The 16,264-nt window shown below is 37.8% G+C and overlaps 1 protein-coding gene across 3 annotated transcripts in view; it reads left to right on the top strand.

The window, feature by feature from the left end:
• Nucleotides 1–12,345, top strand: part of SCML2 (Scm polycomb group protein like 2) — an 88,490-nt gene extending 76,145 nt beyond the window's left edge. Inside the window, exons 12-15 of one of the 3 annotated variants that reach the window (XM_067722153.1) lie at nt 3,445–3,558; nt 4,254–4,508; nt 7,722–7,873; nt 8,961–12,342. In XM_067722153.1, coding sequence (XP_067578254.1) covers nt 3,445–3,558; nt 4,254–4,508; nt 7,722–7,873; nt 8,961–9,089 — 650 coding nt within the window. In that variant the 3' untranslated portion in view covers nt 9,090–12,342. Of the gene's footprint in view, nt 1–3,444; nt 3,559–4,253; nt 4,509–7,721; nt 7,874–8,960 lie in introns of all 3 variants that reach the window. The other 2 variants (XM_067722155.1, XM_067722154.1) reach the window with 2 other exon arrangements.
• The last annotated feature ends 3,919 nt before the right edge of the window (nt 12,346–16,264 follow it).

A 16,264-nucleotide genomic window follows, 5' to 3' on the forward strand; every position in this document is an offset into this window, starting at 1 on the left:
CAGGGCTTGAACCTGTGTCCCCTGCATTGGCAGGTGGATTCTTAACCACTGCGCCACCAGGGAAGTCCTATAATTATTGCTTTATGTAGTTGTCTTTTAAATGAGAAAGGAGAAGAAAAGAGTTATAAACACAAATATATTTACTGGTACTGTTTTTTTTTTTTAATGTGGATTTAAGTTATTCTCTATTTTCATTTCAACTTGAAGGAGTCTCTCTAGTATCTCTTATAGGGTAGCTCTCTACAAGTGAGGAATTCTCTCAGTTTTTCTTTATGGAGAATTTCCTATTTTCTCCTTCAGTTTTTAAAGTTTAGTTTTGCTAGATATAGAATTCTTGGTTGACCGTCTTGTTTCAATGCTTTGAATATGTCATCCCACTTCCTTCTAGCCTCTGTAGTTTCTGATGAGAAGTCAGTTGCTAATCTTATTGAGGATCCTTTGTATGTGATGATTTGCTTTTCTCTTGCTGATTTCAAGATTCTCTTTGTCTTTTGCTTTTGGTGGTTTGACTTTTTTCTAGGTGTGGATATCTTTGCATTTATCATAATTGGAGATTCTTGTGCTTTTTGGATTATGCAGATTAATGTTTTGCATTAAAGTTGGGAAGCTTTTAGACATTATTTCTTCAAATAGTCTTTTTGCTCCTTACTCTCTCTGTCCTCTCCTTCCAGGACTCTCCCATTATGTTTATTCTGGCATGCTTGATGGTGTCCCACAGGTCTCTGAAGTCTGTTCATTTTTTTTCTCTCTCTCTCTTTTTTTTCCTGTTCCTCAGACTATATAATCTCAATTGACCTCTTAAAAAATTTGGTGATTCTTTCTTCTGCTAATTCACATCTGCTGTTGAGCCCCTCTAGGGTTTTGTTTTGTTTTTTAAATTTCATTTATTATACTTTTCAAGTCGTGAATTTCTATTTGGTTCTTTTTATAATTTTTATTGCTTTATTGATAGTGTGAGACATTGTTCTTACACTTTGCTTTAGTTCTTTAGACATGATTTTTTTTTAAGTTCTTTAAACATATATAAAATAACTGACTTGATATCTTTGCTTAGTAAGTCCAGTGTCTGGGCTTCCTCAGAGGCAGTTTCTGTTGACTTTTTTTCCCCCTGTGTATGGGTCATACTTTCCTCTTCCTTGCATGTCTCCTAATTTTTTAATTGAAATTTAAAAGTAATATAACGTAGCAACTCTGAAAATTAGGTTCCCTCCCCCTTCCTAGGCTCTGTTGTTGTTGCTGGTGCTGTTTGGATTTTTAGTGACTCTCCTGGACTAATTTAATGACTTTTCCAGGTCTAATTTTGTTATATGTGGCTACTGAAGTCTGTTCACTTAGCTTAGTGGTCAGCTAATGATTGGACAGGGATTTTCTTAAGTGCCTGGAACCAGTATGTCTCCCAGCCTTTGCGAAGGGGTTCATAGTGTGTGTTGGGACTTACCTTGAACATTCCAGGAGGCAGTTTACAAATCTGCTTTGTGCAGAGCTTCAAGGTCAGCAAAAAATGAAAGATTATGGCCTTCTAAAGTCTTCCTGAGCATTCATACAACCATGTACATACATATGGCCTTGTAGATTCCCAGGAATATCTCAGTGCTTTTCAGAGTCCCCTAATGGACATCTCATTCTCCAGTTTTTCCTTTTAAGCTTCTTCGTCAGCATCTTGTCAGCCCCAACTGGTAATACTACCTCTGGAAGCTGCAGTGTTAAACAATTGCCATTGTTGTGGGTTTTTTGGTTTGGTTTTGGTTTGGTTTTTGACCAGTGCTTTGGATAGGGCTGTTCACACAGAGCAGGCTCTGATTTAGGTCAAATAAAACAAGCCCAGAGATCAGAGGTTTTCAGTGAGCTGCAAGATTGATCAAATAGTGACACTTCTCTGTGGGTGGAGCTTTTGGAGAGTTCCAAATCCTTTGTGCCCCCTTCAGTGCTAGGCTGGCTGCTGGCTTTCACAGCTACTGTAGTTGCGAAGCTGTTGGTTTGCAAGGCTGCTGCAAAACTGGGGTGAATGGGATTATATTAGGGAAGGTAAAATGCCACAGAATTTGTTGTTCTTTCTGAGATTCAGCCATTTTTCTTGAATAAAATGCTTTTTGGGTTGTTGTAATCCTTTAGTTAACGTCCACAATTTTGAAAAAGTTAATTTTGCCAGCGCTGTCATTATTTTTATGAAGGAGTGGATTTTCTGAAGTCCTTAATCAGTCGTCCTGGAAGTGCTTCTCTATGATGACTTCTGAAGTACTTTGTAAATTATCTGGCCTTTTCTAGTTATCTCTGCAGGAACAGTTTCATGCCTGAGCTCACTACGATACCCAGAAGCAGAAGTCAAGAATCAGTTTTATGTTTGTATCAACCTCAGATAGTAGACCATATACCAGCTTCATAAACTTTTCATAAAGAATGTATTATAATATTACAAGTAAAAGATAAGTAAAGACTTTTTCTGATCTTCCTATGATTCTGAGGTAAATATCTATAGAAAACTATAGAAACTGTATATTTTAGTACTCTAATTTTCTGTATCATTAAATGGGTATGAAAAAAGTCAATTATTTCTCTTCTTAGAATTTAACTGTCCTAATTGTAGAAATATCTCTCATTCACTGAAGTATGTTTTGCCTGTTAGTTTTGTAGTTGATGATTAAAAATAAAATCAAATGGTGAGAGCTCTCTTAGACTCATTAGTAATCAGTCAGTAAATGGATGGCTAAAGATTGCTCATCAGACGATTTTGAGAGGCATGCCTGGCCCCCAGCCATTTTGAACTAGATGAAGTTTGACTTTGGTACTTTCTCATTGCAGTCTTTCTTCTCTCTGGAGGTCTGTTATCCTACTTTATAGATTTCTATTGCACTTTGTTTTTCCTTTTAGTTGGAGATTAAATCAAAATATTGATTGATAATGTAGTGTAACGTAGTCTAATGTAGTGTAATTAATAAATTGAAATGTCTTTATTTTCAGGATTATGCCTTAAAGTGTGGTCCTTTAGGAAGAAATGCATTTGGTTGATGATAAGTAACCAGTAGGATTGTTGTAAGTGTACCCCTAGGCCAGGATTGTTGCCTATAAAATGGAGTGTTCATTGTACCCTGTCTTCTCTTTAACTTCTCAGAATTCTTAACTTTTCTTGCTCATGGGAGCAATTTTCCCAGGTCTTTTTAGACACATTACAATTGGTTGCCTCACTGTTGGCCTGTGAGAGTTAGAAAGATGTGATGACCCTAGAATAAACGAAGCCTAAACATAGTGCCTTTAACCCTTGAATATAATATCACTGAAATATTTAATAGGATGAAATGAACACATCTTGTTCATAAATAATTGATAAATTATTGATGAAGTTATAGTAGGCAAATGATTTAGAAACAAAAGTGTTTTATGCTGATGATATGAAAACGCTTGAGTATATTAATTAGTTATAACAGATATTTCTTTTTTTGAAAACAGTAAAAGAAGATACAACAGAAAAGAAAAGCACCAAACGACCTTCTCAGGAACCTCTGCCTTATGTTGCTACTCTCTCTCCTAAGCGCCCCAAAACAGAAGTGCATGCCTCTGAAGGTAAATAGTATTTACATGTTGCAAGACTGGGGAGAAAAGTCACTCTTCTATCACTTATATGCTCTTGAGTGTTGATGCTGGAAGTTGGGGAATATATTCCCCCAAATCAGTTTGGCAGTTAGGCTACTACTTTGGCAGCTTTGTTGAGCACTTCATTCCCTTCAGAAGTGCACAGTTGTCATTTCTTCTTAGATTAAAGAAAAACAGTTATAGCCATATTTTCCATTCAGCTTTGTATTGCTAAAAGCTGATAGAAAGAGGAATAGAAAAACCTAGTACATTTCTCCAGTGAAAGTTTTAAGTGCCCAAGGAGTAAGCAAATGTTAGAAACCAACTCTGTGATCATATTGTAACAAAGAGTTGTGAAGAACTGCATTCCTAAAAATAAATGCTTTAGTGAGGTGTTCATAGTTTTGGTGGCAAGACTGGCAAGGGTTAGTTGCCATGAGAAAAATAGGTGATATCATTAGAATCAATTTGAATTTCAGGACAGTGTCCATTACTATAAACACCAAGAAGGGGATGGCCATGTGCTTTGTGTTAGAGGTTTGTGGTTCAGTATAGCATGGCTTAAGTGAACTATTGTTGGCAGTTAGGGGATTTTTGACCTTTTAATAGTATTCGAGCTGTAAGTCTGTTGAAGATAATTGCCTTTGTCTTTTTTCTTATTGCCTTTGTCTTTTTTTTTCTTGTAGAAGAAGTATTATCTTCTGAGGGAAATGGCATGCCCAAAGGGGAAATGCTTTCTGAAGAGTCCAAAAACTCACCACTAAATCCAGCAAGTTCTTTGAATCCTGCCAGCACAAATCCTATAAGCACTCATACTCCGGTCTCCAGTAGTGTTTCTCAAAGTGTGCCATGCACCTCGAGTTCAACACTGGTAGGGACCGAATCACCTCCCAAGAGCAGTCACCATGAAGTTACATTCCAGATGCAGAGGAAAAGTGAAGGTATATTCAAAAACAGTGATTCTCAGCCAGTGTGTTTGTCTTTCCCCTTAAGGTTTCCATGCCCCACAACATCCCCTGAGAGTTTATCGCATTGGAGAAAGTGCCAAAAGTGAGGAGGTCGAGTCCTCCCCTTCACATCATTTTCAGGGCCAAGCTGCTACACATGCTCTAATCCTCATGGCATTACAGAACTATTTCTGGGAATCTGGATCACCAACCATGTTTCTGATGGAGACTTCTCAGTTTAGTGCTTTTCTATCCATTGTAATTTATCATTTCCTTGGGTACTGCCTGGACTCACAACCCTCACATGACTCTGAGGCCTGGAAGGATGCACTCCCTCTTCTTTCTGACGTCCTCTCTTCCTTGTCCCTATTGAGACCTTTCCTGGCCCCAGCCTGTGTGTGGTTCCCAGATCTAGCCTCTGGCATTCTGTTGCTGCAGGCGTTTCCCCATTTTCCACACTCCCAGTCATTCCCTCAGACCCCGCAGGAGAACATGATATGTATAAACAGGACAGCATCCTACTCTTCATTTGGAAAGAGCCAGAGCAGCCTTCCATGTGCAAAGATAGCTACTATCCTGTACCCTTTTAAGGGTTAAGGGTGCTGTGGTGAGAGGAATAAGTGTTTTGTCTTTTGTCACCAGATAGGCATCTAGGCAAGGTTGAGGAGTAAAGGAAGTAGGAATCAACTAACTCCCCTGCCTTTCATAATGGATATTATCTATGGGCAACTGCACTGTACACATGCTGTGATACATTTAATATCGTCACCCCCATCTCCTACTCGGTGTAGATTGTCTCTGGTTTTGGAGTGATTTTTGTAGAGAGACTGAAGATAGATGTTCATTTTATAAAGGGGTCACTGAATTTTTAGATATTTTCACAATATATGAGTTCATGAAGACAGGCCTTCTGATCTCCTAGTGTATATAAGACAGAGCCATTAAGGAGAAGAGCATGACTGGACTTTGATTATTTTTCACATAATTATTTATTTCATGTAATTATTTGAATAACACTAATGTTCATAACTTTCTCTGATTATTTTGAAGATGTGGGCCCAGTTAAATTATTTTCCATGATAGATTAGAAATAGATGAGCTCACAGTTGTTTTATTTTTATTTTTTTAATTTTTTATTTTTTAAAAATTTTAAATAAATTTATTTTATTCATTTTATTTTTAGCTGTGTTGGGTCTTCGTTGCTGCACGCGGGCTTTCTCTGGTTGTGGCGAGCGGGGGCTACTCTTTGTTGCAGTGCGCGGGCTTCTCATTGCAGTGGCTTCTCTTGTTGCGGAGCATGGGCTCTAGGCATGTAAGCTCAGTAGTTGTGGCTCACGGGCTCTAGAGCGCAGGCTCAATAGTTGTGGTGCAAGAGCTTAGTTGCTCCGGGGCATGTGGGATCTTCCTGGACCAGGGCTCAAACCCATGTCCCCTGCATCGACAGGCGGATTCTTAACCACTGCGCCACCAGGGAAGCCCGTTTTATTTTTAATATAAAATTATAATTTTATACCAGAAATCATATCTTTACATATAGTTTATTTGTAGTAATCCGTAAAAGTAGTTATATGTTATTCAAAGCATAACTATACCAGATTCTGATGACAGAAACCAAAAATCCCACACAAATATAAGTTAATTTAGAGGTATGGTTAGCCTTGCCAGTAATTTTTTTTTTTTTTTTTTTTTTGCGGTACGCGGGCCTCTCACTGTTGTGGCCTCTCCCGTTGCAGAGCACAGGCTCCGGACGCACAGGCTTAGCGGCCATGGCTCACGGGGCCTAGCTGCTCCGCGGCATGTGGGATCTTCCCGGACCGGGGTACGAACTCGTGTCCCCTGCATCGGCAGGCGGACTGTCAACCACTGTGCCACCAGGGAAGCCTCACCAGTAATTTTTTAAGTATTAAATTGAGTCTGTTTTGAGTTAAAGGAGAAGACTTTTCTGTCTGGATTGTTAGAATGCCTTAGGCATGGCATGGTCTATACCATCATCGTTTTTACTTGGGTTGATACAGCCCAGCAGCATTTCTTGGTAGACCAACATTTTTACCTCTGACAAGTAGAAAGTAGGATAGATTTTACTAAAGACTTTTTATTTCATATCAAAGTTACGCTATTTAAAAAGAAAATAAATAAGATTTACCATTGTGAGTTCTTTTATCTTCTGTTTTTCTTTGCCCTTTCCCTGGGTGGATACTCAAAATACTCATAAAATGGCCGGAGCCCAGAGGATAGGAAAGAAAAGGTGCACTTTTGGCTAATTCACACATACAAAAATATTAAATTTGTATTGACGGTCCTTGTTTAGAGAAACAGATCCTCCTAGCAAATTACAAAACCCACTTCTCTTATCATACACTAACTTTAGAGAGTCAAGTACTCTGGTTGAGTAAATGAATGCGTGTCTGGACACAAAGAAATTTCAATACAGTGTAGTGAACGGCACAGCTGTAACTTTTTGAGGTATGAGCACTTAAATTGTTTCATGTCTTAGTTACTTCTTTTTTAAACATATAAACCTTCAACCAAAATATCTATTACTATGCAGTGAAACTTGAAAGAGGCATTCAGTATAATGTTAAAGTTACTTCTGACCTAGCTAAGCACAAAATAATCTTGTTTTCTTCAAAATTCAGATAAGCATTAAGGCTTGAGAAACAGGAATTTAAAGAGTAAAGTGATGCTAAAAACCATCCATATTGAATACATTAAAGTGAATAAATTTAAGCAACTATCAAACTGTAAATTCTGGGGATTTCCACTGCAATTAGCTAGTAAAATAAACCTAATCTGGAGATATCAAGAGGAGAAAGATTGAGAGAAATTCTTTGAAATATTTAAAGTAAGAAAGCAATAAGTTAGCTTAGATTAGCCTCATTTAACCCAAGTAACAGATCTTTTGCTGTATTTTCCTGTGGCCAAAGTGGCCTCGGATTGCTCAGTCTCTTTTATGATCTTTGGAACTGTAAGGTGTCTTCCGAAGCTGCTTTTGTTGTTTGGGGGAGGTCAGGTGGGACATTCTTGAGTAGCCATCCTCAGGTCATCTTTGTCTAGGCTTTCCCTGGATTTTACCTTGGAGTCCTGGGTCCATGCCGGGGTACTTCACACAAGGTTCCAGGAATGAGACAATTACTCCCTACCTAACATCTCTTCTTTCAGGATAATGATCAGGTCAAGTATGATTTGTCTTTTTTCCCCCCATTGAAGCTCCAAGTTATATAGCTGTACCTGACCCCAGTGTCCTGAAACAAGGCTTCTCTAAGGACCCTTCAACCTGGTCTGTGGATGAAGTGATACAGTTTATGAAACATAAAGATCCTCAGATATCAGGCCCCCTCGTCGACCTCTTCATGCAACATGTAATGTATCTTTTGATCCGGTTTTCCTGCCGTAATGACTTTGAATGACCTCTGTGCAGGCCCTTCAGTTGGATACTGATTAGTGTGGATGGTGGGGGAACCCTATCAACTGATTATTCCATATGCGAGAAAGTTTACTTTGCCCAAAGTTAAAGCCTTAAAGGGTGGAGGCTGGATCTGTGCTTTAAATGGGTACCCAAAATACTACAAGTCTTCAAGTTCTCAAGAGAAGATGATTCGGCATGGCCACTCTCAGGTTTCTTCTCCTTTCTAACAACAGCTACAAGGATCCTCCTCCCCACCTGCTCCCTGCTCGGCCCGAGGACCGTGAGTAGGAGGGGTGACCACAGCTGTGACAGGGTGTCCTCCTTGTTATGACGCCTGATGAATCCAGTAACTGTAAAAGATTAAGTGCAGCTTTATTTTAAATAGGAACTCATGAAAACCAAATAATATGCTTCCACGACAATAAATTGCTTAATTAAGGAAATAAAGAATTTTAGGAGGATGCCTTGTGTCTGTTAAATAATGTTTATAGTCTTTTCTAACAAATTCATGACCAAATATCTATGTATCCTTTTTGACGTTGTAAGAAAATCAGTAATAAGTTTTCGTATCTAATTAGCTTCACACAACTAACTGAATAGCTTTCAACATAATGACAACACTGTATAGCACATTTACAGTTTGCGTTAATACTGATATACTCATATTCCCAGCCTTTCTAAGAAAGTTAATGACTGTCTGAAATTCATTTCTACAGTTCACAGTTTTCTACTCTTTGTCATAAATACGTGGTATTTTATTCAACATATAGTATTTAAAATCAGAGTTTGATGCTAAGGCCATTTTTCAAAGATACTGGGTTAAATTTCCTTTTTCTTAAAATTTGAAGTGAATTTAGAAATTTTCAAATGATGCTTCACATATAAGTTATATTTTTAATAGTTTTCAGGAAATAAATGCATATTCAGAGAATATATGTTGAGAATGTACAGCTGCTCCCTGTTTTACATGTTCTTATATGTACGTAACGTGACAAAACATGAAATCAGTATTAGTAATTATAATTTCTTTCTCTCTGTAGGAGATTGATGGGAAGGCTCTGCTACTACTCAAAAGTGATGTGATGATGAAGTATATGGGGCTGAAGTTGGGGCCAGCCTTAAAGTTATGTTATTATATTGAAAAACTTAAAGAAGGAAAATATAATTGAAAAAAAATGTGTAAGTTTAGACATAATTTTCAATTGTCTTGATAACTTTTTAATTTAAAAGTATTTTTATTCTCGTAGCAGTTTTTGTTCTGTAGACAGTTCCTCTAAAACTACGTTATATCCAGAATTGCAGAACTACATTACAAGTCCAGTCTACTTCTTTAAAACACATTAACATGTTAGTATTAGCATATTCAACTTGGCAGTCCTTTATGTCTTTTTATTATTTTACACTTTACAGTTTATTATTTAATTGTACAGTTTACAAATATACTTAATGCAGGAAACAGAGAAACACCACTGATTTTGATTAATGTTTATATATAAAACCAAAACAGCTACATCCCAAAGGGGGGAAAGTATCAGGGACTGACAGGCTCTCTAGTGAAATCCATGAGAAATTTTCCTTAGAAAAGAATTTAAAGATGCAACTGTAGATATCATCTCTTTTTCAAATATTTTATGTCTGTTACTGCAATGTTCTGTTTGTGTTCTACCAATTTCCGGAAAGGGAATAGCCATATAAATTATTTTCCTTTCGTTATTATTTCTCTGTATGTTGTGTTTGTTCATATTTAAAGAAAAAAAACAAGCTTATAAACTTTCATAAAGTGTTCTTATCAGTTTTTGATAAATTTCAAACAATTGTAAGATAGAATGGTTGTTTTATGCAGGAGATATTATACTACAAGTGTAGTTTGGATGGAGTCTGATTAAAATTTTTCAGTGAAATACCCATTATTTCAAAACTTTACATATTTTCTCTAAGCTTAGACATTTAACTAGGCATTCATTTCTCATATCTCTATATGAGGACACCTGTGCCCAAATTTTTAAAATATATATATTTTATTGTCTGTTTATTCTTCATACAGATACTATACCATATTTATATATTATTCTATACCTGTAGGTATTCAAACAAATCTGTTGTTTTTGAATTTAATATGGCACTTTGCACTGCCACAGAGGTAATGGTGAACTATTTATATAGTTGGATGTTTTTATTCTGAAAAATATACGTGCATCATTTGCTATCACTAGTACCTCTCAGCTTAGTCTTCAGGGGATAAGAAACAATCCATAGATTGGTTTCCATACAGGGAAGTTCTCTGTCCTATGCAATGTTGCTAGTTAATTTGCTTAGTTCTGAGCCATTTATTCTGCTAAATTTTGGAAGATGCATTAATTCAGCCTTATCATTTTGGGCTTTATTTTTAAAGTTAGAACTTTCAAGGGGAAATGGTGCTATATGTTTATTGTTAATTAGTTTGTATAAGTTTGGTGTAATGTTAATAAGCTATGAGAATCTGTGCTAAAAGTATTAGCCATTTGTTATAAATGCCAATAAAATGTACACCAGGGGCAAGAATGTACATTTTCTTTTTTAGAAAACCAAATGTACTTTATATGAGAATGCTTCTATTTAAAGGGTGGTTTCATCTATGTTATTCATTTTGTGTTATAAGACAAAATTCTAATTTAAACTTGGTCTTCTCTCAAATTGTTTGTGTGAAGATGCTGTGCCCAGTTAAACAGTCCTCAGGTGTTTGTATAAATACTGTTTTACAGTTTTCAGATTTTAAAATATAATAAAGTTTAATAACCACAGCCATTAATGTCAAAGCCTCAGATTTGATTTTACTTGCTTTCACCACATTATATTAATGTATGAATCAGCTATAGTTGAAAAAGCAGCACTCTAGTAAGTTTGTGGCTTTATATGTCCAAATACTTGGTTTTAACACTTGCCATTCCTAGGAGCAAAGGGCTGATCTTTTGCAGGGGCCTTAAATGAGACCCCGGGGAAGCAGTAAGAAGTTAAATCAATGAGTTTTATCTGTACTCAAGTTAGTTGGCAGTGACGCAAGTGTGCTAGAAAATGCCAGTGCCCCCATATATCTCATCCCACCTGAGTTCATGTATCTGGCTGGCAATTCTAGCTGCTTTTTTACCACTGGGGGCCAGAAGCCATACTGCTACTCAGCCGTCAGCTCTCCCACCATAACTGGTGGGAAAGCCCTAGAGGCTCAGGGTTGTGGTTGAATCACCTTCAAGATCCGACCCCTCAGCCCACCCGCACCAGGAGCTGCTGCCTTGGAACCGAGAAACTGTTACTGCTGTTAATTGGAGACAACCGGGCCGTAACTGAGGCTCCAGGGATGATGATCTCAAGTAACTGGAATGGAGGTGTCGATTTTCACTATCTGGTTTGTAAATTTTTGTCCAGAGACTGTCATGCCGTGTTAGCGCGGGTTACCTGTGAACTTAATTATCTTTGCTCTAGTTTTCCCCCTCAGTCCATTCTTCAACTTTCTGTAGGCAGCAGGATTCTGCAACTTGAGCTCTAAAGCCCTCTGGGTACATTGAGCATGTGCTTTTCTGTCTTCTGTCTACGTGATTTCTAATTGTTGGAGAGTCTTATGGTACATGGTTCAGAATAGAATTTCCCAGACTTTTAAATTGGTACTCCCTCTGTAAACATGAAAAAACCATGCCCTTCTGTAATATTAGAAATTAAAAATTAAACATCATGACTAGCAACAGTGATTCTGGGAGGAAAAGTGCTGCTTTTTCAAGCTACATAAGGGACTGTACTCACAGTTGGTTGAGGAAATGAAGTATGTTTAAATTTCTGGGGCTGTTTCTACAGTGTGATGTGAGGACTTGCTTATATTTTTAAGCGCTCTGACGTTGATCCAGGGAATGGAGAGAGCTCTTAGGGAGGACATGTAAGCCAGGGCCCACCTTCAGAACGCATGGTGGACAGTTTGTGTCTGATCCCTCCTGACGTTTCCCCTGTTTTATCCAGCATTTTGATGAAATTGAACCTTGAAAGCAGCTCTCCACAATGATCGCATACTAAGACCAAGCTTGCCCACTCTCCCTGCAGTACAAGAGGCAACAGCAAAAAGACTTTATTGTATCATTCAGTCTTTGACATAAGGAAGCAAAATTAAAGGGCAGATACTGGTATAATTAAAAAGGCATTATTGATAGACATTAGATTCAAAGAGAAAATTCACTGTTAAGAATCCATGGAGCTTTCACAAAATTGAGTACATACTAAGCTACATAGAACACTCTGAATCACAGGAAACAAAGTTAGTACAGGCTACAGTCTGGGACATAAAATTCAGAAGTTAATGAGATACTTCTGAAATGCTAACAAGAAAAACAATAAGCACCCCTACCTTTGTAGCCACAGCTTCTTTCCTGAACTTTCTCCTTGAGTTCTAGGCCTGGGTATGTCACTGTCTACTGATGTCTCCACCTGCAAGCCCACAGCATCTCCTCATCACACCTGAACCTTTCCCCACCTTCCTTTGCTGATGTGCCCCTCTCCAGTCCCTGCCTTAACAGCGCCTCACCCACTGATGACAGAGTGCCTGCCAGTGTTGGCCTCAACTCCTCATCGTCCACAGCCCACCGCAGCCCTGACGTCACCCGGTCCCAGGCATCCTACCTCTCACAGCTCTCTCTCGTCTGGGCCCCCCAGTCTGTTGTTTCCCGAGTTTGCTGCCAGATGCCACTTCAGAAATGCTAAGTTTCTTTCCTATGAGCACTTCCAGAGCTGATACTTTTATTATTGTATTCCCAGGATTTAGCATACTATCTCCTACATAATAGATACTTAGATGTTGGTTGACGGAAAAAAACACAAAAGCAAATTTTCTTCTTAAAACCACGGCCGTTTCCAGTACCTCTCCCAGTTTACAAGAAAATCATTTTTATTGATGCTTGTACTTCATTAATGCAGTGTGGCTCCCCGCCACCACCATGGAGCAGCTCAGATGTGTCTGAACAGTAATGGGAGATGGCCGATCCAGAGGACTCTGAGGGCAAAGGCAGTTAGGCCCAGAGATTTGGGGCTTGTTGTAGGAGAACTGAAAAAATCCCTCATCTTTATGAATATACTGAAAGATTTGTCAGAGACACAAACGAAGTGCTTTCAATAAATCTGTTGGTGTTTTGCATGCGCGCGCGCGTGTGTGTGTGTGTTTGTTTAACTAGGATTTGAAGATGTAACTGTGAGCTGTAAACCCTTAAGTTTAACAAAGCTGTCCCATGTCCTACTGACAATTTATATCTTATGTCTGCAAACCAATTGGCTGGGTGGTTCCATTTTGATTGAGCCAGGCTAATATTTTTCTCTCCTATTTAGGAGCCACCTTTTGCATGCTTTGGAGTTGGAATTTAAAAATATAAATATAGAAGGTCAAAGTTGTGCTCGCTGTTGATAGCTCCTGTAAAACACCTGACTCAATGAGCAAATATTAGCTCTATCAGCTACTTTCAAAAAAAGCTTCATTGTAGTACATTTCAAGTACATGTGAAAATAAGGAGAGTGAAGGGACACCACCCAGCTCCAATAATTATCAGCTCATAACCCATCTTGTTTCATCCACACTCCCACTCACATCTTCCATTTCCACGTTGTTTTGAAGCAAATCTGATAGATCATTTAATGTATAAATAGGTCAGTATGTATATCTAAAAGATAAACTTTTAAAAAAGTGACCATACCATTATCATACTTTAAAAATTAATAATTCATTTCTAACACCATGCTGTAATGAGGAACCAGGGCTCCTTGGAGAATTGACCAATTCTAGGACTGGGACAGGGAATATACAAGTTGAGCTTGGAGCATCTTGGAAGTGTCGAAGGATGTGCTCCAAGAAAGCACAACAATGAGGAATGTCAAAGGGACACAGGAGCGAACTGAAAGAGCTTCCAGTGGCCAGGAAGTCTGGAACGGTTTGAGCAACAAAATAAAGCAGTATTGGATTATAACCCAAAGTATAACAAATATCCCTGAGTCCATACTGCTGTAAATCAACGATTGAATCAGTAAATAGGGGAGAAGAGAGAAATCTGTGCAGAAGAATCCCAAATTATGTAGACACTCACCCTCAAGGAGGTGGAGCATTACTCCCCACTCCTTAAGTGTGTGCTGTGCAGAGAAGTATGTGCTTCCTTCCAAAGAGGGCAGCATGGAAAGGGGGGGAAAGAGGAACTCTCCAGGGGAGAGACCTGACAAACACCCTCATCCAGGTGGTCAAGGTCAACATCAACAGCGAGAAGTCCTGTTCATAGTATGTACCCTTGATATGATAGCATGAGAATGGCCCCTTATTGCTGAGGTTTTCCTCCCCAAAACCCATGACACCAGTTTCATCACGAAGAAAATCATCAGACAAATCCCAATTGGGGAACATTCTGCAACATACCTAACCAGTCCTCCTCCAAACTGTGTAGGTCATCAAAAACAAGGAAAGTCTGAGAATCTGTCACAGTCTAGAGGAGCCCAGGGAGACATGATGAGTAAACATAATATGGGATCCTGGAACAGAGAAAGGTGAAAAGGAAATGTGAATACAGTGTAGGCTTTAGTTAATAATAATGTACAAATATTGATTCATTAGTTGTGGTAAATGTACCACAATATAAAATACTAATAATGGATGAAAATGGGTGTGGGTACTGTCTCCACTATCTTAATAACTTTTCTGTAAATTAAAACTGTTCTAAAATTAAAAGTTTATTTAAAAAATTAGCAATTCCCTTCTATCATCCTACATTCATACAGTATTCAAATTCCTAATCATCCCCAATATTTCTTTTTTACCATCTGATATCTCCCTGTAATTGTCTGTTAGAATGCTGTCGAATAGAAATGTAATGCCAGAAGATGGTTGTTGGAGACATTAGTCTGCCATCTTCTCAGTCTGCTGGCTTTCCAAATAAAGTCGTATTCCTTGCCTCAAAAAAAAAGAAAAAAGAAATGTAATGCCAGCAGCATATGTAATTTTAAATTTCCCAATATCCACATAAAATGTAGAAATAATCAGGTAAAATCAATTTAATAATAGTTTATTTAATCTATGCAAACTATGATCATTTCAACAAGTAATTAATATGAAATTATTAAAGAGATAGTTTACATTCTTTTTGTTTGTGTGCCATCTTTAAAGCCGGATGTGTATTTTGCACTCAGAGCACATCTCATTTCACCCTGGCCCCATTCACGTGCTCAATAGCCAAGTGTGGCCACAGTATTGAAAGATCAAATGTGGGTCTCTAAGTGCCGTCCTGGACCAGTAGCATCAGCTCCATCTGGGAACTTGTTAGAAAGAAACATCAGACATGCTGAATCAGAAACTAGGCGTGGAACCCTGCAATCTGTGTTTTAACAAGCCCTCCAGGTAGTTCTGGTACACTCAAGTTTGAGAAGCGTTGCTGGGTATTAGAAGACAATTTAAATGCTGGTCTGACGCAACCAATGAGTTACTAGAAATAAAAGGATATGTTTCTATCTTCTAGGACAAGAGCCATATGGAATTTAGAGACAGAGAGGATGTTTGTTTGCTTTTCTTAAAAAAAGGTTTATTCTTTTTATGGGGAATTAATAGCTGCCAACAATATCTAATACTATTTATAATGGCAATTTTTAGCTAAGAAGTTCTCCTTCGCTTTGAAATTTTAACTGAATTTTGGTTGAACCTTAAGAAATGTTAACCATAAATGTGTAATAACTGCCCTACTACAAAATTTACAAGTCACATTTCCAATGTTCCTCTTGCCTTGATGAAAATTACTGAAGGTCTTCCTTTATCATCAAAGCTCAAAGACATTTATGCCCTGGTATATGGTAAGTAGATTTGAAAACTTTGTCATCACTTACTAAGTTACACAAGATTCCTGTTCAAGCTGATAGACGAAACATAAACTAGATTTAAAGTACTGTATTAAAAACAAAAACAGAGTTTGCATTTTGGAGTAACTAAAATGTAGAGATCTAACACAAAAAAAGTGAAAAACACATATAAGATTACCATTATGTAATTGTTCCGTTTAGCTCTTTTTACTCTAAGCATATAGTCTTATTTAGAGAATGACTGTTAGCTGGTCAAATTTATGCTTAAGACATCCATACTTAATCAGAGGTTTCAGAGACGATAACACCAATCAAGTATTCTGAATTCTTTTATGTTAAATAGGAACATCTTCTCAATCGTACTCTCAAGTCACATCTCATTTATCTTCCTCCTTAAGAACTGCATAGGCTTGTTTTAAATAGTTTAAACACCTGTAATAAACTACAGTTTGCTAAGAATAGAGGTACTCTGGTTAATGCTGAAAATAGTGTGACCAGAGGAAAAGCAGGCATT

This window comes from Pseudorca crassidens, chromosome X (genome assembly GCF_039906515.1).
Source record: "Pseudorca crassidens isolate mPseCra1 chromosome X, mPseCra1.hap1, whole genome shotgun sequence".
Classification (NCBI taxonomy): domain Eukaryota; kingdom Metazoa; phylum Chordata; class Mammalia; order Artiodactyla; family Delphinidae; genus Pseudorca; species Pseudorca crassidens.